This window comes from Pocillopora verrucosa, chromosome 1, assembly GCF_036669915.1.
Source record: "Pocillopora verrucosa isolate sample1 chromosome 1, ASM3666991v2, whole genome shotgun sequence".
NCBI classification, from domain to species: Eukaryota; Metazoa; Cnidaria; class Anthozoa; order Scleractinia; family Pocilloporidae; genus Pocillopora; species Pocillopora verrucosa.
The window spans coordinates 8,377,602-8,399,639 of NC_089312.1; the positions used below are offsets into that span (position 1 = coordinate 8,377,602).

The 22,038-nt window shown below is 38.7% G+C and overlaps 1 protein-coding gene across 1 annotated transcript; it reads left to right on the top strand.

Annotated features, from left to right (window-relative positions):
- The first annotated feature begins 3,668 nt into the window (after positions 1-3,668).
- Positions 3,669-17,546, top strand: LOC131798989 (uncharacterized). The gene is made up of 14 exons (XM_059116657.2): positions 3,669-3,741; positions 5,563-6,748; positions 7,132-7,212; positions 11,252-11,407; positions 12,200-12,299; positions 13,134-13,242; positions 13,760-13,815; positions 14,109-14,560; positions 15,156-15,228; positions 15,311-15,353; positions 16,238-16,293; positions 16,417-16,480; positions 17,191-17,247; positions 17,338-17,546. Exons 1-14 carry the CDS (start codon positions 3,736-3,738, stop codon positions 17,461-17,463), a joined length of 2,565 nt encoding a protein of 854 aa, XP_058972640.2. The 5' UTR covers positions 3,669-3,735; the 3' UTR covers positions 17,464-17,546.
- Positions 17,547-22,038: the final 4,492 nt, after the last annotated feature.

The following is a 22,038-nucleotide window of genomic DNA, read 5'->3' on the forward strand; positions in this document are numbered from 1 at the left end:
GGTTTGCCACCTCGAAATTGTACGAAAAGTGCTTAGCATTGTGCAAACTTTTTCCTTACATCTATTGAGCGTAAACCTTCACATAACCGCCATTTTTTAAAGCTTCTGAGGAGGACTAATTGAAGCTCGCACGGAAGTTTTTATGTTGAAAGGGACCGCATTTCCATGATGTGTCGCTTAAAATCAATTTTACTTTCAGAAAAAAAAGGAAGAAAAAAACCGTGGCAAGGCGACTTAAGCACGTTTTGGGGAGGAAGAAATCCCTGTCAGCTGATTATTTATTTAGAGATAACACTTGTCATATCAGACATAAATCTTAAGAGTAATGAACTTTGCAAACGCAAACGGATCCTTTTCTAACGCTACTCTATCATATCTGATAATGATGATCATTTTTATTCAAACCGCCTTCAGTTTTCCATTCGTTGCTCAAAACCTAAGATAGAGGCTTACCCGAATAACTTACATTAAGTACATTTTAACAGCAATAGGTTCATGATTCTGTTCAGGAGTGGAGAGTTGAGATTTCAAGGTTTTATATGGTGTTACTGTATGTGTATTTTAACACATATTTATTTCTGACTTATTATCTTGTAGTCTCTTGGAATGTAAACTCGGAGTGTACATACTGCGTACAAGTCAGAACGCACAGTGAGAGCGGGTAAACCCAAGTTAACAAAATGATTTTTACTCATACAAAACTCAAGTACATCAGAGTCTGAAAATCGTAAATTGTTGACCTCAACTTTCCATGTTTCGTATAATTGCTTTTCACACTTCACGAAGCAGTATTTCAAGCTCGAGGGAATGTTTTTCTTTTTGATTTACTCGTTAAGTTTTTCTTCAAGTTCTTGCAGGCTCTGTCCGTGTGGACAGAAGATCGAGTACGACATTACGGGGTGTTTCAGAATGAAGTATGTGGTTCATTACTTGTCTTCTAGTTTTTTTACGCTTGTTTCCATATAAATTCTTAACCGTATGACAGTTTGGATTTACAATCCACAATGACACCCTTACCTGATTTGGGTAGTTTTTATTTTGCAGAAAGGCTACTCCCTCGATCCTGGTGTGGTGCGATGCAAAACAATCGTGAAGCTAATAAAACACTTTTACGACTTCACTTTACCAAGATGTGACGTGAAACTTACAGCGCTTATAAATATATTTATATGGACTTGAGGCTGACATCAGATAGAGGACCGTGGATTAACCAATCAGAGTCAGCCAAATCTTTCATCTTTAAAATTCATCACGATAGTTGTTGGTGTTGCTATTTAATCTTGTGGGGTGTTATCAAACGGGTGATATTTTGCCTAGGTTGGACCATAATTTCTTACAAAAATTACTGCAAATTCAGTCTTAAGCGATTCGAGTCTTTGGACAAAATCCCCGAACTGGGGATGTACTCCTTAAGCCTCATTATGTTGTCAATTCCTTTACCTAGCATTTTAAAATGAAATATTTGGGAAATGTGCGACTCGCTGAATCGTCTTGTGTAATTTTGTTTATTTTAAAGCGGAATACTCCTTAACATACATTTACATCAAGATAGGGGCCTTCTACTGCCAAGGAATTAAGAGAAGTATTTCCCCTGTGATCTCCCTAGATCTTCTTACTGTTTCGGTATTGAACGTATTGAACTTATTGTTTTGCATGGACAGTTTATGCTACTCGTAGCAAGTATATAGTTTTAACTTTATATTTAGAAATCAGACAAATGTAGTAGAAGGATTATGATGTTAATAGAATCTCACAAATTGAGAGAAAGATCTGCTGACAACTTTTGAAACATAGGACTTTGATGTAGAAAGATTTTATTTTAGTGGATGGGCTAGTCCCAATTTTCCTGCACATGAAACACCAATGACAACATCGAACCAATAGGCAGTGCATGTTGTTGGAAATGAGACTCTATGGCTATATTTTATTGTATTTTCGTCAACATGTTGCTCGTTATGTGGATAGTAATTTTTATTGTATTTCTTTTGTTACTAACTTGATGCATACAGATGTTTGATACCAACAGATGATTTAACTTGAAACAGTTTTCCTTGAAATTTAACCGCGTCAAATAAAATCTCACATCTGTTATTTTTTGATCATTTGTTTTTTGTTTTCATAACGTGTTCGATGATCATTCTCCTGAACTGCTTTAAGAATATGAATTCGTAACAAATACATAATTACTTTACGTAATCAGAGAAATGTGTTTTAAGTTATTTGATATTTTAATAATCAGCCCTATTTTAAATCTTTTTTGACGTATTGAAATAACGCCATATTTTCGTTTTGATATCTCCTCCATGTCCCTCTGTTACCTGTAATGTGGGCTGATATAAATGTCTAGTAAATGCATTCTCATTTACAATCGTATTTTCGGATATGAGGGAAAAGTAAGAGTAAAATGTGTCAAAAACTGACCATGTGGTGTTATTTTTGTTCAGTTTTCTCTAAAGACCTGTGGTTATTGGGAGAGTGTACGACCGTGAGCTTTACTTTCGACTGTAATGCTTTCAAAGTGAAGTTAAGGAAGAATGTCAAACACTCTTCCAGAGCCGGCGGGGAAAAACAAAATGAATGGCACTCAAATGACAATTGAATAATTATGCGATAAACTTGTAATGCCAAGATCAAAAGCTACTAAACTGGAGCCTCAGACCCACGCATCAGATAAGCGAGAAGGGCGGACGGAAAAAAAAAGGAAATATGTCGATGACTTTTCGAAAAAGAAAACGAACAATTCATCAATTTACAACATTTAATTTTCTCTCCCACCCAAGTTGTTATTAGAACTGCTACGTCTCTTCCAAAAGCCTTCACTAAAACACTTATGCACCTGTTACTACTGAGCGAGTTTGGTGATCTCTGCTTATTATTTGCGCATTAAATCTTATAAATTTTATTTACGATGACTTAATTTCAATCTATCAACGTGCGTGGCGCAAAAGTACGTATCCATTTCGTATTATATATCAAGAAATACGACAAGAACTACAACGTTCCTCCGCCAAATAATGTATAATGCTGCTTTCCTTCTGTCCACACAGGTGGGTAATGTTGAGGAATCGAAAAAAGCATAGAGAAGTTGATTCATAGACGTGTTTTCGGCCAAAATGTATGTCATTGAACCCGATACAAATTTCAAGTGTTACGACCCGATGGAAACCTCTGAAAGCAGAGGCGAGGTAAGGAAGAGGGTGGACTCCGAAAAATCGTTATCTCAAATACTTCAACTAAAATCGTAGATTTTGCATCATCATCATTGCAAGGTAATAATTAACTTGCCCACAAGGAAACGCTGAGATTCGGTGTGAATCTTTTCTCCCACCGGCATTTTCAATTCCATCCTTGCCGTTTTGACAGAAACATACTCTTCAAAAATCTTGCACCTCGCTGTGCCGTGGACTGTTCTGCTATGTCAGTCTAGGAGAAAATCAAAGAGACAACGTAGGCGTCAATGTAATTAGATCATCGTCCCTTAGGAGTGGACACAACGCCACCTTCAATGGTCACGCAGAAAACGTATTGATACAACGGCGAAGGAAAAGCCTTAGACTTGAATTAGCAACCTCTGACCTCCTCTCTTCCTTGGGCCGCTATTTATATCCAGCCCCACTCCTCTTCTTGTTAATTTGGTTGTCTCATTACCAGTCCCCCAGTCGGCTGTTTATAGATTGATAAGCATTCAGATTAGGGAAAACGCATTTGTGAAAGCGGAAGAGTACACAGCAAACAATGGAGGTAGGAATATTCGATTTTAATGGTTGTAGATATTTTCTACTTCTTTTAAGTAGACTTTGTCTGACGAAAGTGTCGAAATCTTTTCCGATTTGCCCCCTTGTCATGATTTGAAAATGTTTTGGATGTATGCATCACTGACTTGTACTTGGGCTTAGGCTGTCTATCAATATCTGTCAGTGTCGAATTTTTTAGTTGGAACCGTTTTTTAACCCATTCCATGGAGAAATTACCAGTGAAAGTTGCGAAAGAAAGCTTTACAACAATCTGCAACTGGACTTCGTTAACTATTTGTGTGCCTTTCCGTGTTGATCTGTGCCTGAACAGAACCCGACTAGAACTCGTTTTTAATCAAGTGTGACGAAGTGACGACCGAAGCCGAATCACCAATTCGAACACTCATGGCTTGATACACAGTTTAAGGATGGTTGCAGGGCCCGTGTCATTTGGATCTGACCTAGATAATGCTTAAACCGACCTGTGTGACAAAACAACCAGAAAGGCGGTCATGTTAGATTACTGTTTCTTTCTTACCAAGAATTTATAATCTCTTGTTTTTTTTTAATGGGCTTTTTTAAATCGTGTTATGGATGCACGCAGGAAGTTTGGCGAGAACATTGCGTAGGTTTTGATAAAAGTTCTGAAATTGTTCAATTTTAGAATTAAATTCTGCTGCTGAACAATACATTTAGGACATATCGACAATTAAACTCTTAATAATACTATATTTACCAGTGAAGCTTTACCACAATCTGCCGTCAGGCTTCGTTAACTCTTTGTTCGTCTTTTCGTGTTGCTATGTCTGAACAGAACTCATGATTGATCAAGTGTGACGAAGTGACGGCCCAAGCCAAACTGACTTATTCGAAAACTCATGGCTTGATACCTGATTTAAGGAATTGTTGCAGGGGCCCGTGTCATTTGAATCTGATCTAGATAATGCTTCAGAGACTGACCTGTGTAACAAAAAGTTTTCGGTTTCTCTCGTTCGCATGTGAGAAGATTGGTTTTTCCTAGGACCTCTCAAACGTTCTGCGACATTCAGAGTCATGCAAAGTTAATTAAAGAATTGGTTCTTGCCAAGAGTTTATAAGATCTTGTTCCTTTTTTAATGTGCGTAAATCGAGTTAAGAATGCAAGCGGGAAGTTTACAGAGCACGAGAGAAGCGTACGGCGCAGCCTCCAGCAACTCTAGCTTTTTGAGAAACAATTCTTTTACAACATAGCGGACACAACTTGAGCTTGAAGAAAGAGTTTTATCATTATTGCGTCGGGTTTACAAGGTCATCGTGATCTATCCGAAAGCTATGACTAAGCGACTGAGGAAAAAACGATTAAAAACTATTTTGAGACCAAAGCTTTATTCAAAGAATTGAAATTTGTACGAATTTCTCACATGTACCATACCACGTAGTATATTAAGCATGCTAAAATTAACGGCCAGAACATTGCGAAGTTATTTGATGAAAATTTTGAAATCGTTTAATGTTAGATTTAAAATCTGCTGTTGAACGATACGCTTGGGACATATCGACTATTAAAAATAATAGTCACCGTTCGAAAAACGAAGCGAAAAATGTAAGAATTTCTCGAGTTTACGGGACCTGCGCGGTTGATTCACCAACGTTTACTACAATTTACGAGCAGAAAAGTGCAAATTGAGATTTCTAGTAATGTATTTACGCAGTGCATGTTAAAATAACTGCTTGTTAAACAACTGCTTTGCCCTCTAAGTCTTATAAAGAAGACATCCTTTAAAATCAGGCCCCCTAACATTAAAGAGGTCCTGTGAAATATTTTAAACAGCTTTTATTCTATTTTAAGGAGGAAAACAATGACAGCAGACAGCACCCATCATCAAGAAGTCTTAGAGTTACTTTCCTGGCATCTGAATGGGGATCAAGCAAAGGAGGCCTCTCCACGTTAAACAGGGAATTAGCAATGAACATTGCAAAGAACCCAAGAGTTAAGGTCAGTTACTTTGTTCTAAGTTGCAATGACGAGGACAAGAAAGCAGCTCAAAGTCACAAAATAGAACTTATAAAGGCGGCAAAGTGGCCCGGCTTCGATGAAATGGACTGGCTCAGCTTTCCACCAAAGGATTTGCAAATCGACGTTGTGGTTGGACATGGCGTTAAACTTGGCCATCAGGCACAAATCATAAGGAAGTACCACAAATGTAAATGGATTCATGTTGTCCATACAGACCCTGAGGAACTAGGGATATATAAAGAATATACTAATCCAATTTCGAATGCTCAGAAAAAGCATGAAACAGAGGTAGAACTTTGCGAACTAGCTGACCTCGTTGTACCAGTTGGCCCCAAATTGTACAAAGCGTTTCATTCTTATCTCGCCTCGTGTAAGGAAGAGCAATATTTCTTCAAATTTACTCCTGGAATTCTGGCAGAATTCTCTGAATTAAAACAAGGTCTAGACAAACGAGAAGTTTGTAAAGTCTTGTGTTTTGGTCGTGGAGATTCGGAGGACTTTAAATTAAAAGGTTTCGACATTGCAGCTCGAGCTGTGGCTAAGTCGAGTCATTGTATTCTGTTATTTGTTGGTGCTGCTAAGGGAAAACTTGAGGAGACACAAACACGTTTCCTCGATTTTGATATCCTTCCCAGCCAGCTGAGGGTGCGTCCGTTTTTGGATTGCCGGGAAGATTTGAAAAAGGTATTTTGCGAAGCAGACCTTGTGGTTATGCCGTCGAGAACTGAAGGCTTCGGGTTAACGGGTCTTGAAGCCTTGTCAGCTGGTCTGCCTATTCTTGTGAGTCGAAAATCAGGATTTGGAGAAGCTTTGATGAAAGTACCATTTGGCCGGAATTTTGTGATTGATTCAGATGATCCAGATCAGTGGGCCAAAGCAATTGAGGAATTCTGCAACAACGACAGAAGCAGTCGACTTGAAGAGTGTGAAAAACTGCGAGACTTCTACCAGAAAAAGTACAGTTGGAAAAAACAGTGTGAATCTCTCATTGACATAATGATCAGCATCACTCCTAACGGTATGGAAGTAAGCTTAGCAGAGATCATCCAATGCTATACCAATAGGCATTCCGTCGCACCGTGGTCACAAGCCTCCCAATTAGTTTAGCCAAAATAGTCAGGAATATTTTTTTAGTTAACTTTCAGGCATCCTTCTCCTTTCCCTAGAAATTCCCCTTCACCATTTATACTCTTAGCCATCGCCAGGGTTAATTTTCCCACACAAACGTAACTCACTGCAATGCGAAATATTGATTCGTGGCATCGGGAGATGTGTCAAACCTTTATGGGCTCGTTTAGCAAATTATGTAACAGCGGCTACTTAAACCCCAAACCTATAAAACACTACATAACTAATTAAATAAATAACGTCATTAATTAATGTCACATGTTCTTCACATAGACAAGTCTGAAGATTGTGGGGGTGCAACAGAAAAGTCCACATTGTCTCACCAGAAGGAAGTCAGTTACAGCCTTTGTTCAGGTACCATACTCTCTAAGCACTCCGTTTTAAAAAATGTAAATAACTAATAATAATCATAATAATGATAAAAATTATTGTAATAACTCGTATTCTGGAGACTAGTATTTAGTATTAAATTCTGACTTACCAGATTGAAGCATTGAAGTATCTAAGAGAGCGATTGGGGAAATTGATGAACTTTTGGTTCGAAGAGTGGCATTGAAATTTTTACTCCAAACTCGTACCACTGATATACTAGCAAAGTCCTTATTCATCCAAATAATTATAGGCCAATTTCACGTACATGGCTGTTATACAATACCTTCAGTTCGCCGTGTACTCCATGAAATATCAAGATTAAATCTCAGGATTTTCCATGAGAATGCCCAGTGGCTCTAATTTATCCTATGAAACATTTTACCAGAGATTATCGAAGGATCTCGATCGTTCTTTGAAGTGATCAAGCACAAGGTAACAAATAAAACCGATGTGCTCAAACTTACCAAAGCACAACCGTTTGGTTGTTAAATTCTCGCAATTTCTTTCTTTGCCTTTACCTTTCATTTATTTTCATGTCGCCTTTAAACTTACTTCGCAGAAAAAGCAGTCTTAACTAAATACATCTGAGAACACTTCTTTTTTAGACCCAATTAAAGGTCTTTTGTTAGTCAACCCAGGTAAAATGTCAGGCGGGATATAGGCAGGATCCTGGCAATCCCACCCAGGATCCCAGGTGGGAATGGCGGGATCCCACCTTAGGTGGTGGATCCCACCTCTCCCACCTGGGATGAAAATTTGATCCCACCTGGGATCCCGCATTCAATGCGGGATTCCTGCATCTCACCATCTTAGGTGGGACTTATGTATTCTACCCGGGATCCTGGTTGGGATTTACAAATCCCACCTACGAAAATATTATTTTGCTGTTTTTATTCTTACAAAACGTTTTTGTGAGAGTTCCAATACTTATGGATCATCCACACACTCCGCAAATATTTGGCACATTTTAATGATCTTTAGCCTACCGTGAGTTATTTGCTGTGCATCTGCAATCATTTGAGCGGCCATTGTCTATTAAAGTTTTGCTTTCCTATGTGAATCTTGTTGTTGGATCCACGCAATGAAAAATAGCTGTGGTAAGTCAGTTAGTACAATGAATCAGCTCCTGTGCGTAAGTCACAAGTTCGCCATGTTCCTCGACTTATTTCACTACCAGTCTCTTGCTAGTTAAGATCAAATAGTGAACATCCGAGCTTTAAGTTTGGCTAGGTTTACCGCCGCTAATTTAATTAGTGATCAAGTGTAACCCTCCATGTCCAAGGAGTTTTCCAACTAGAAATTGACAAGTTTCGTGGTTGAATTTTGCTTATATCACGCTATAATCACGTGCATAATGAGTCTTTGACTTTGTTTCTAAATGTTTTAGCATTCAACCGCATTGAGTGCTTTCATCTCTTGATAAAAATTAAATAAAGAACGGATCTATCGTTTTCACCACAAGATTAATTGGAAATCATACCATTTATTGAACTTGTTTTAAGTTAGCAGAGCAGATTTGTTTGAAGAGAAAATTTCCAGTCTCCGGCTTCATATCATTACGTATACAGAGAGAGTAGTTGTTTTGTCCTCGTGAGAACCAAAGCAGCCGAGTCAATTCTCGCACGGCTGCCTCTTCAACCAGCTCTATGTTATGAAGTAACGCGTTTACCTTAACTACTGAGAATGGATGGAGGATTTGTGAAATGACGATAACAACTCAAGCTTCCCTTTGGAAATCTGGAGACCAAAACAACTGACAAGGTTTACAGAAGAAGAACACTACGTCATCACGCCACGTTTTCTAAAAATAGGGTTTGGATGTTTGGCAATATATTGCGGCCACTTTTATGACCTGACGTATGAAATGAAAATATTAACAGTCCAAATGCAAAACCCAGAGAAAGGAAAAAAAAGAACAGATAAAGAAGAATATACTAATGAATACGTAATGTCGTTGATGCTTGAGGTGCTGATTTTACAAGTTTCGTATGTTGATACATAAAGAACGTACTTGTCACTTGCCATTATCTTTTGAGTTAAAAGCTAACCATGTCGAAAGTTTCCCAAAGACACAACGCAAGCAGATTTCGGAGTGTTGTTGTTTTATGACGGGTATCTTTCAATGTCTTTCAATATCTTTATTGGATGACTGACACACACCGTTTCAGCTCCAGTCAATCGAGCGTATCATATTTTGTTTACTGATATCAACCAGATTAGACTTCTTTGACGAGTGACCTTAATTAATGTCATGAGTAAATGTTTTTTGAAGGAACGATTGTGCGGAGTGATATCGCGTTACTTTTGGACGCTTTCTTTTATTCCTAGTGATAATGACTTTGCCAAAGACAGACAATATACGCTAATTTATGACGGCAACGCTTCCACTGATTACGAAACGATTGGCGCGCGTTTGATAATGCAAAAACTTTTTGAACTTTTTTTCGCCATATTGAATGCACATAGTAATATGTGTACACAAGGAAATATTGTTCAGTTTTTACTCAAGAGAGTGCGCACTATCGGCTGTTAGTCGTTTAAATCGATCAAACTTCCTGGTTAAATGATGAATCGACGCCATTTTGAATACGTTCGCACTTGGTCAGTTTCTTCCTCCGGCGATGGCGGTCGAAGCCGTTGGATAAATGTTAGGCGCTTTTTAAACTAACACCTTGCAGAGATGTACAATATGTTGGGAGCAGAATTTTTAAAATTTGCCGTGTACAGCGTGTCTAGTTTCCAGAATCTATAGAGATGTTTCCCAGAATTGCAAACTCATTCATGCACTAAGTTCGCGTGACAGATTGAGTGACATGTGTTGACAAAGCTCTCTATAATTTGAACCAACCGTGCGCAATTTATTTCTTCATTACTTTCAGTGCACTTTGTTGGCGGCTTTGGTGTGAAAAAGAAAGAAAGTTTTTTGATTACAGCACCAGGACGTGTTCTTCTCTTTACCTGATCTTTTTCTGATATATTTTGCATTCTCCCAAGATTACAAGTGTTCAGAATTCAAATGACCTAAACGCCCATTTTCAGGTTTGTCACGCTTTAAAGCCGTTTTCTCTGTAAACAGGAAGTCGTGCCATTCGAAACTCTAGAAAGTACGAACAGCCCCTGCGTGACTTTACAAGTTTCACAGCCGTGACACCGTGAAATAAGTTTTATAGAAAAGAGACAAGAGGCTAATCAGCCTATTGCGAAAAAGTAAATAGCTGATAAATAACTGTTGGCTGAAACGACACCGGAAATAGGGTTGCTTACAGACGTAGTTTATTAGAGTTCCGCTTTTGCTACCATCCCGCTCGTAGCTAGCTGCTGCAAATTTCAGCTAAACACGCTTACAATCTACAAGAATATAGAATTTGTCACAGCGTGCTTTCAAAAATAACGTATTAATGATATACATGCCTTTTTGGCCAAGACCTCTGAGGTCTGGATGGATCAATAAGGTACTTGGAATCTCTGGGAGATTTTCATCTTACTTACTGCCTAATTCTTCAGTTCAAGATCCTTGAAATCTCTCAAAAATCTCTTGGAGGATCTTATCGGGATCTTCATTTATATTTTCTCGTCAGGATCTTCGAGCAAATGTTCTCAAGCATCAAGATAATGATAAGGATCGAGATGATGATAATGATCTTAAAAAGTTTACATAACATTTTGAAAGATGCTGATTAACGCTATCTAGATCCGCATTGATCTTGTAATTCCTTAAGATTGTGGGAGACGCAGTGGCCTAATGATCAGTGTACTGAAGCCTCGCTCTGTTATGTGTCCTGCACCTTCATGATGAAAGCGATCAAAAACAAATGAAAGCATTCAGCATCTTTAATTAAACGAAGAATGATGCAAACCTCGATCAGATGTCCTGGTTGAGTGCTCTACCTACTGAGCCGCAGGTAACTCATTGGCGAGCTGGACCATGGACTAAGTTCATATCTGACGGGCTTACTGCATACTGCAATATTTATCCGTTTGAGCTGATATAGCTAATATGAAATAACTGTGTTTATTATAGGCAACCAATTGGTAGCAAACATAACACATTCCACCCTAGTTGTCGAACCATTTGCTAACATTTCAGCGCAAGAGTTGCTAAGAAATACCCACGGGTTGTTCGGATGGGTTAGAAAGGAGGAGACAGGGCTACGATCGATGGTGAAAGCACTTGACTGTAAGTACTGGAAGTCACAAACATTTTAAAAAATAGAACAAAAATGCAAAAAAAGAAAAAAACCAACGTACAAACAAACAGAAAAACAAACTATTAAAAAGAAAGGATAACCTGAGAAAGTCTCAAAACTAGAATAGAAACGTCACAAGAAACTCCATCATCCTTATGAATAATGGCATAAAAATACAGCGAGGAAATGCTTGAAGGAAAAGAGTTTTCCATCGGCTCATGTTTTTTATCGTAAGATTGAGCTGAATTATGGACGTGTTTTGATTGGTTCTTACAAACGATGATGGAGGACAGACGCACTGATGAAATCATTAACAAATTTTCTTCTTTACCATGCAAAACAGATAGATTTCATGTTTCTGTGGGTTTCTTCGCTAATAGATCACAGAAAACGTCAAGATGCGTCAGAAAATTAGTGACACACTCGGTTGCGCTTCATGTGCCACTTTTTTCCTCTTACCACATTTGACGTCATCGGTGATCTATTACTGAACAGAGGCAATCAATGAATCAATCAGGCTATTTATTAAAGTTAATGCATGAGATCAGGTAGTCCTATGTATCAAAGCTAGAGGGTCATGTATAAGACGCATGACAGTAATCAAAAAAAGAATAAGCCGACAAAAATACTACGACAATTCAAGTAAAAATATCAGGCTAGAACAAATTAAAAAATTCCAGTAATACAGTAGTTACATTTGCTGCAAGGTAACTTGGAATCCATTATTTAATATAGCGACTTCCACTACGAAGAAAACATATAAACATTGTTTTTCGTTTTAGGGCCCTGGCGTTATATGATCCTCAGTAAAGGATGTCTGTACTTATTTAGACATTCCGACGACCAAAACTTTTGTGAGGCAGTCCCTCTCAGCAGCTTCAGGTACAGTACAACTTTGATGTAACGAACCTCTTTTACACCAAGTCCTCGGTATAACTAACGACACTCTTTGGCCCGGCTAAAGATATAGTAAAATGTATGGGACAGAACCTCGATATAACGTAATCTTCTTATAAAGAACACAACCCAGAAGCTCAAACGTATAATATACACCGAAATAACGGACAGATGTCAAAACGTGACAAAAGAAAAATGCGAAACAGACCAACAAGAATCAAAATCATTCAATCTGTAGCAATAGAACAGCTTCAAAGTTAACTGCTCATTATGAATGCCGGCACCAACACCATCGACACATCTACAGATCCGCTTTATCCTCCTTGTCTTTCTCCGCTTGCCAGTGACTTCCACGGAGATTTGTCCTTCGTGCTTTAAAAACAAGGTGCTGTAGCTATGTACAGACCTGTACAGTGTACTGCACCTTCATACAGACATTAAAGCGCAAATGTTATATATTTACGGTAATCGGTGATCTTAAAGTCGGTGATCTTAAAATGCTGGGTAGCGCGATGTCACACCAAAAAACAAAACAAACGAACAAACAAACAAAAAAACAAAAAAGCAAAACAACAAGTATTAACCATCCCTCGATATAACAAAACATTTTGTTGTTTTTCCGCAACTTTGTGAAACGAGCTTTTTGATATAACGAACCCTCTATATAACGAACTAATTTCCGCAGTCCCTTGGTACTTCGTTAAAACGAGGTTCCACTGTACCTATACGAGAATTTAATGATGTAGGGGTTAAGAATCAAATTGGGTATTTCCATTGCTTGAAGTTCGCAAAAAGTCAACTGTCTTTATATTCTTTCAGAGTGTGTAATGCCCCTAAGAAATCTAAGTACTCGTGGGTTTTCAAACTGATTCATACATTTGACGTCAAGACGTTGGTGTTCGCCGTGGATACAGATTTTGATTTGAAGGCAAGTGTTAAGTTGCCATCACAACTGTCTCAACACATGACAACTTGAAAAATTTAAACTTGTTATAGCTAAATGTACTTTTATACCAAAAAATTACCATTGAGCGGCTGGAATTACGATAAACTTACAAAGAACAACGACAACTTAATAATGAAACGTTGCCGCAACTCGATGGAAACCTGGACAAGCCACGCAGGCAGGAATTTCCACAGCTGTAAAACAGTAGGTTGAAACTACCAATTTAAGGAATACAATGCGATGCAATCAAAAGCCAACCCACACATTCTGGCCCGTTTCAGACTCCAAATTAGTTTTCATATGTCGAAATTTCGATTCGAGTTCAGACCGAGTCAATTTAATAAAACCACGATAGCTCATTTAGATATCAAATTGAATTACCGGTAGCCGTCCGTGATACTGCCTGTATGCCTTGAGGAATAAATTTGTTAATGTAATTCAATTTAGCTTTGGCAATTCTTCTTATGGGTGAAAATTACAACTGTTTGATTTTTGACAGAAATGGCAAGACGCTATTGCAAGAGACATGGAAAAGTATTGCGGTGATTCATCGTGGTAGGTGACGGAGGCGACGTTGAAGTAAAAGAGTAAAATGCTTCAGTTGTGTATGTTAAGTTATCAAGAACTGACGATAAATGAACGATGCACTATCGAGTCCATGTTGACTGCGCTAGAGATCTATAAAATCCTAGTCAAAATAAACTATTCAAACATGATATATTTTTTCTTCATATTCTGCGTCGCGCTCCCTCACATGTTCCTTTATAAATCATCTGTAAGTAAACTAATCGAGACTGATTTTCTTGACACATCTTGAAGTCTTCTGTGAAATGTATATTGCTTTACAGGGCAGAAGACGCCGACAGATACTGTTCTATCGACGATGACCTATCATCCAAACGACTAAGTCGTGTCCAAACAGTCCAACCGAGAGAACGACGGCCTGCGCCTCTTCAGGGGACTAGATGCCCTCATTCTTGTTCATTTTCCCCTCCTGATCTACGGCAAAAGCCACTGCCTCCCCCTCCTGATACATCGCAAAAGCCATTGCCTTCCCCTTCTGATATATCGCAAAAGCCATTGCCTCCCCCTCCAGAACAGGAGAAACCAAAATTTGCAAGAAGACCCACTTCTGATCCGATGCCCGCAACACTGCCTCTCCCACCTGTGCCGCCTAGACAATCAAGCCCAGCAACAAGGGGGAGATTTCCAGGACTTTCATCAGATTCACCAGGTCTAACAACTCAGAGACTTGAGGGCGTAATTAATCAACTTCAAAAAGCCGTGGTAAATCCTACAGGTAAAAGAGGTAACATATTCCTCTTACGTTGAAAGGAAAAGGCAAACTGGAAATTCGATAGCAATCTCTTTAACTCAAGGATTTTGAATGTAACTACGGCTATATTACTTTTAAGGGATTCTAAGCATTAGTCTATTAGAAATCGGAGGTAAAAGAGGCTGCTTCACCTTTTTTCTTGTAAATAGGCTGATACTTTCCAAGCCAGTCATTTGCATCGCCCAACTCTTGCCATCCCCTTTTTCTTGGCGTATTTTCATGTGAAGCTAAATTTCGTAACCTTCTATGAGCGGGAGGAAGGCTATTTTTTTTATTTAGTCTCCATGGGTGTTTTTGTTTGATCCTTTTAATAAAAGTATTTTTCAGTGTTGTTATGGATGTTACTCGGTGTGTTGGGGCCATAAGGGAGGATGCAGTCTTTGTTTGTAATTATGCACCCAAGTAAAATTAAGTGTATATTAATTTTGTTACTGTTGCTGCGTACGCAGCGCCAAAAGATACTTAAAAATTCTTGACCCAGGCCCTTTAAACCTTTGTAATGACAAATAGTTCAGGAGAGAGCGAGTTTTCACTAATTCTAAAAAATTTTGCTTTTCAGGCTCTGCGTCCGCTTTACCATCCCCTCCTAAAGCTGGCCCAGCAGCTCTTCTCAAACCAATGAAGCTCGGAAGGTAAGCAAATGCAAAAAGAGATATCCAGGGTAAACTTCCTAATCGATGATATGTGCATTGATGGTGTCTTTGTCTGTAACAGAGGTGACCCTGATGGACAAAGCTTTAAAGTCAAACACAAGGAGGTGAGTTTCTAAAATGTCATTTTGTGTTTTTAGATAGGCTTGTGTTTCCATAGGCACTCTGAACGAGCTGTTTGATCAGAAAAGTTAAACGAAAGTGCATGCTTGTAAAGATGAGAAATGAGCACGATTTAGCTCGCATTTATTAGGGTAAATATTTCGCTTTCTACGTTTATTTTCTGGTACTTTCATTTTCCATAATTAATTCAATGGTATGTTCTGTGCCGCGAAATAAAAATGCTCCCTAATACTACAAATCAAAATCTACTTTTTTAGAGCACAACGTTCAAAAGGCTAATATTATTTTGCAGTTAAAATTGATTTACATCACAAACAACGCATTAGAACCGAGTTTCTTATAGTTTAACGATGGTCGTCTTGGTGGGTCTCATTTCTATCATTGTTAAGAAGTGGAACTCTCGATATTTTAACGATTTATTTCTTCCCCATTTTTTTCGTTAATTTTCGTTTCATCTTTGGTAACTGCGATCGTGCACAGACTAAACTTTTTACGGCTGGGCATATCTCATGATAAGAAAGCAAAATATCGACACCTGTAGCCTTATGACTTATTTTGTCTCGTTGAAGAAAGACATTTGAGTAGAAGATTAGCTTTCGCTGTTGATCAAGAGCCCCCCGAACGTGAGAACTTCAATCCTTCAGTTCTATCTACTGTATCTAATAAACAGTCGAGAGATTTGGCTAAAAAATTTAGCTCTAGCTGAACTTCCAAGTGTTACCTGGGTAACGAACTTGTAAAAGATGGGGGAGGTATTCTTTATGTTAAGGATGTGAACTCCATCTGAAGCGAAAAGCCTCTCCTGGAGTGTATGTAGTAGATTCCCTCTTTATGCATCGTTTTAAGGATATAGCTTCCTCACTTGTAGGGAGTCTTTCCAACTTCAGCATTGGTACGTGACGTAGACAAGCCGGAGGCCAGTTCGTGAGTAAAATTCGCTTCTCTTTTTTTTATGTAGAGGTTCAAATTTTTGAGAACTGCTTGCGATAGTGATCTGAATTCACTTACAAGAAGCATCGTTTTTTGTTTTTCTTGTTCTTGCTGTAGCCTTCTTAAGAACAAACATGGCGTTTATATTCTGCGTAAAAGCCAAACTACACGGTCAAAGATGGTAAGAACATATATAATTCTTCAATATTTCTTTTGGTCTTCGTGTAAGCGCGACCTCCCCCCGCAAGATGAAACGGAGGCGTGAGGAGGGTGGGGGGGGGGGGGGGTACGGCTACACGTAGGTTATCTTTATTTATGCTCTCCCCAGCCTCAAAGGTGACTCACTTTGAAACTTTATTAGAAAAGAACAGCTTTGGGTGAGTGTCTCATGATGTAAGATAATAAAAAACAACAAATTCTTATACCTAAACATTGCTCATTTTGGTAATAATAGGCCAGTTTTCAGAATAGTACAGTTCAATTTGAGGCGACCTTTTATAACTCACGGACTCACGTAGTGTTGATTACCTTTCTGCCATTTGTACACACTGCCCTTTGCTACCAAAGCTCACGTATTGTAGTGGCTAACATTCTCAGTAGACTGATGGTTTCATGCCTTGTATTATCAACCCGCTCTTAACGTAATTAAATTTTGTTTTTTTTTCTAAAAATTTGTGTTTTGCAAGTCACAGCAGAGAAACTGGATTCGGAAAGGCAGAGGGACAATCGGGTCGAGTTTAACGGGAGAATTAATCACCATTAATCACCATTAATTACCATCTTCCCAAACCACTCACGCATACCACTACCTTTAAGAATACATAATGTATCAAGCTCAAAAATAAACGAAACAGGATACTTTCCTTATAAGCAGTTATTTCTTTTATGCAGGCGTTGTCGGTGTGTACTGGTGACCAAATTCGTCATTATGTGATATTCCATGATCAGGTATGAGAGAACAACCGAGGAAATCTTAGAATTACATCGTTTTTTTCTTCTTTTCACAAAATCGTTAAATTTGACGTTTCTCGTTCACAGAATCAAGGGTACGCTCTGCAACCTGAAGGGCCAAGATTTGATAAACTAGAGGAAATGATAGAGCATTACCACGACTTCAATCTGCCTAAGTGTGACGCAAAACTCACGAGGCCTCACCGATCATGATCAGTGCAGACGACGTGACTGGAGAAGATTTTTAAATTGACAAAAAAAAAAGAAAAAAAAAGCCTATAAGTAAATCGAGTGCTTGTTTGGATTGCAAGCAATGACAATTCTTGTTTATGCTCTTCTCTTGTACAAAGGAAAACTGAAGGCGCAGTGCAGCCTTCGAAATATTTACTTTATAGCTATAACTCACTTTCTTATCCAGGTCTTTCATAATTATGGACCTACTCTCTGTCCACGGAGTGGACGACTAATTAAGTTGACTACTAAAGAGGAGCATGCAGAAAGCCCGTACGCGTGTAGGTTTAGATTTTTAAGAAATATGACATAACTGCACAGAAATATTAATCCAACTCAAGAAATTTAAATTATCAAGTTTACAATTAATTATGTTTACATAATTATGGACCTGCTCCTCCGTCCACGGAGTGGACAGACGACCAATTAAGTAGACTACAATAGAGGAGCATTCAGAAAGCCCGTACGAGTGTAGGTTTAGATTTTTTAGAAATATGATATAAGTGTACAGCAATATTAATCCAACTCAAGAAATGTTCATTATCAAGTTTACAGTTCCTATATCGTGCGTTCGTTGAGGAACCCTTATCCAGGGCACTCTGTGCACATATGGGAGTGTCCGCTCGAAGGGCGTTCCCCAAACGAAGTTCGCATTATGGGGGCAGTGTTAGGAGCACCAGCCCTCCACTGCCGTTTTTCGAGTTTGGTTCTTTGGACTTGGCGGCATCGTGCACATCAGAATGGAGTGCAGCGTAAATTAATTCTCTACTCAATTTCTTCATGTGTTTCTTTTCTCCATCACACAATGGTCCCCTAAATTTTTTGGTCTTGGCTAGATTGTACAACAACTATCTGCGATAGACTAAAGGACTTCTTCACTCCATTTCTGCCTCGTAATTATTTTATGGCTGGTCGAGAAATTACCACAGGTTTTATCTCTTGGCCTAACATATTGCCAACAAAGGTTCTGGGACACGTGACTACGGAAAACAAGTTTCAAACTTTGCACTCAATGTTTGATAACGGACCGTACGAAATTTTCAAATAATATATTTTTAATACCGTTTGTTTCTATTGTACTTTCTGTCTTAATTGGTTGTTTTATGAGCTGCACACGATTGCCAGTTAGTTGGCAATAGTCTGTAGCTTTTGTTTCTCTTTTGATTGATTGATCTTTGGGATCATGAGCTAAAGTAAACGATATGGATCACGGCAGTGCTGAACTGGAATTTTATTCCTGAGTAATTGACCAATGACTCTCGTTCAGTTAACTGAAAAATTTATGCTTTGAGTGCGAATCGTTGACTTCACTTAGAGCACCTAAAATTCGTCACTGACAACTAGGAATAGTAATATATCGAAAATAAACTCGAAACTACCGTGAATTTCTAATTACATTAGTAATGAAAGCGTTGGGTCAATCGACTTCCTGTTAATTGGGTTTTTAACAGACTTGACTTCGAACGAAACTAGTGGGACAATGAGAGAAATTCTTCTAAAGAAACCGTTTCTTTAAGGCTGTGGTGCTGGGTCTTTGCGGGATATTTCGGGATAATTTGCTTTGTCGACTGATTTGATTATAAAAATTATAGCCCACCATTAATTTTCTGGTGATTCTATTGCCTCAAATACGTCACTTGGTGCAAAATTACCGGACAGTTGTCCGGCTCACATTAACCCTCAGTCACATCGATATTTGACTTCCGATTATTTCCGTCGAAAAGAACAAAGCTAACGGGAAGAGCCATATCAATAGTTTCACTTTTTCATCTTTGTTACCTTACATTGAAGGAAGAGTCTTGTGCTAGTGACATTAAAAACTGATCTCAAATACTGCTCTGAAAATTACAAAAACGTAAACAAAATGTGCTGTCAACGCGCGATACGGCTATTAGTGGAACAATTAGAGTAGATTATAAAATTATTTAACTCCCTTTGAATCGCTGATTTGTCGACTGATAATGTCCTTGGCAGAAATATTTGCTCAAAATCTTACATTTGCCTTCGAAGCTCCGCCAAATATTCCATTCTCGGCCGACATACCAACCGGTTGGTGGGGTTTATTGTACAAATTAGCAATCGAAACGATATTCTAAATCTGATGTTTCGAGCTTTAACTCTCCTTGAGAGCAAATCAAACATGGCGAGATATTCCCAAGTTCAATAGATTATTAAATGATCTGAGGAGAGATTTGTAAAGATTAAAATTTGGCCATAAACTTCAATGTTATTGCTTACAACTCATTTAAGTCTTCCTCATTCTGAAAAACCTTCGTTTCTTTCTAGTTGATTCTTACCATCTCGTTCACGTGTTTCCTGCATTACCGGCCTTATCGGGGTATTCCCCCATTTTGTACTGCTGGCTTCATAAAGTCTTCGTTGTAGATGGCAAGAGCTGTTGAACCATATGCTAACATCTCGGCTCAGGAATAACTCAGCACTGGTGCCAGCTGCTCTGGCTGGGTCATGAGAGACAGCACTTCAGGCTTACGATTGATGATCAAAGCCCTCGGTTGTAAGTATCATTTTAATCAAAGGAGGTTGGGGAAGAGTTAAGTAAATTCCCGCTGTGGTGACGAATATTTATCCTGCTTTGTAGGTCTATCATTTTATAAGCAAAAGACAAATCCTTTAGCCTAGCAGATAAGTTCAAAATGGCTGCATGTTGACCATCCTTTAGTTTGTGTTCTTCTGGACTTTGAATGCTTCCGTCAACATTCATTCATCTTCACTTTACACTCGCTTAATAACTTGTATTAATTACAATCACTCTGAACTAAATTTGCGCAATTCGTCTCCGCCGAATCTGGTATGGAACGTTGACGGAGGCAACTGCCATAGTAGAAAACTCGTTTCCTGCTCGTTCCGAAATCTATGACATGTTTTTCCATGTCTTTCTTTCGTTCTGTTTGTTTCTTTTCTTTTCGTTTTTATAGTTATAATGTAACCTTTTTACTACGCGTCTGCGCGTGTTTTTTATAGTGCGAACTCCAGATTAACTGTCTTACATCACGTACTTATGATTAGACGATGCAAGCCAGACAAAAAAAATAATTGTTGTAATAAGGTTTTAGTTTGTCTTCCCAATAGCTGTCGAAATGTTCACACAATATTTACTTCTGGCTGACGACACTGTTTATTAGGAACTAACTTCATTGATCGGACGTTAGAAAAAATTGCCATATGATCTTTGCCTTTTGGCTCGGTTATCTTGGTAGGAGACCGTGACCGTGGCCAAACGGTGAACGCGCTGGACTCCAGGACACTAGTCGAAGGCAAGGAACATGACAGTCACAATACCTAGGAGTATGAAAGGTAAAATGTCTGGGGAGTTAGACGAATGTCTGAGGCAGCGGATAGTGCATACTGCTATTTTATTTTCATTTTAGGGTAGATCCAGCACAGGAGCACCGCTCTATCAACATTAACCGAACTGATCCATCTTGCTCACCGCCAGCTCTCGCTCGCAGACCTAATGCAAGAATAATACCTCACAATTTAGAGCTATCGCGTAATGATCCTACGGATATCCCTGCAGGACAAGCTTCAGTCTCTAACGAGACAACAAAAGTGCACAGCAGGCCACATGCTAAAGTAACTCAGCAGGTCACATGGTACATCCCATCTCCTCATTCAGAAACCAACATAACAACGAAGCAGCGTCCTTTTTCCGTCCTTGCGGGACCATCCCAGGAAAATAGACTAACGCAGTCAAACGTGCCACCTTGGTTTGGAACACAACAGGAAGCAAGAATAAGACCATTACCCAAACGATCCCAGCAAAAGAAAAATGAACCTGTACAATTCTTCCAAGGTCACTCCAAGAAGTGGAGGCTCACGGTCCCTCAGGTCAGTCTCGCCCACTTCCTGGAATCACACAGATTCACGAAAGGTCAAGAAAGACACCACTAAGCACCACTACTTTCCTAGAATTGCCAAGTTCGTCCAGATCACCAACCGCAAGTAGCTCCACTCCAATGAAATCTAAAGCACTCGAAAGGTACGCATCAGTTAAATGGCAATATAATGGCGCCGCATACATTTCAAATCTTTGTGAAGAAGATGAAAAGCTTGGTTTAAATTAAATATTCTTTTCATACATGCACGTGTACGTATGGTATGAAATTGACTTTAAAAATAGAAGACCTGAAGCATTTAATGTCTCGGTATAAATTATAGACATAATATATATTCTACGACGCAGTCATATGTGTTCTGATGGTTTCATATATATTTACCTGATAAAAAATGGTTCCTGATGTGGCCTTAGTATAGCTGACCTATTTTTGTTTTATTGTTTATCCTGACAGAGGTGCCCCGGATGGACAAAGTGTCAAGAGTGGACAAAGAGAGGTGAGCTACGGACTCGAGGTTTTTAATTTAGTCGGATTTCTCTGAATACAGAGAACAAATGCGAGAAAAAAGCAATTCATCCTATTCAGTAGACTATTCAGGCATTTAAAGTGAAGGGTACTTGTTGTTTGGGAATCCTCGCTTAATGTGTTATCAAATTTTGTCATAAACTGACCGAAAAAATCTGTTTTCATTTTGTATTTT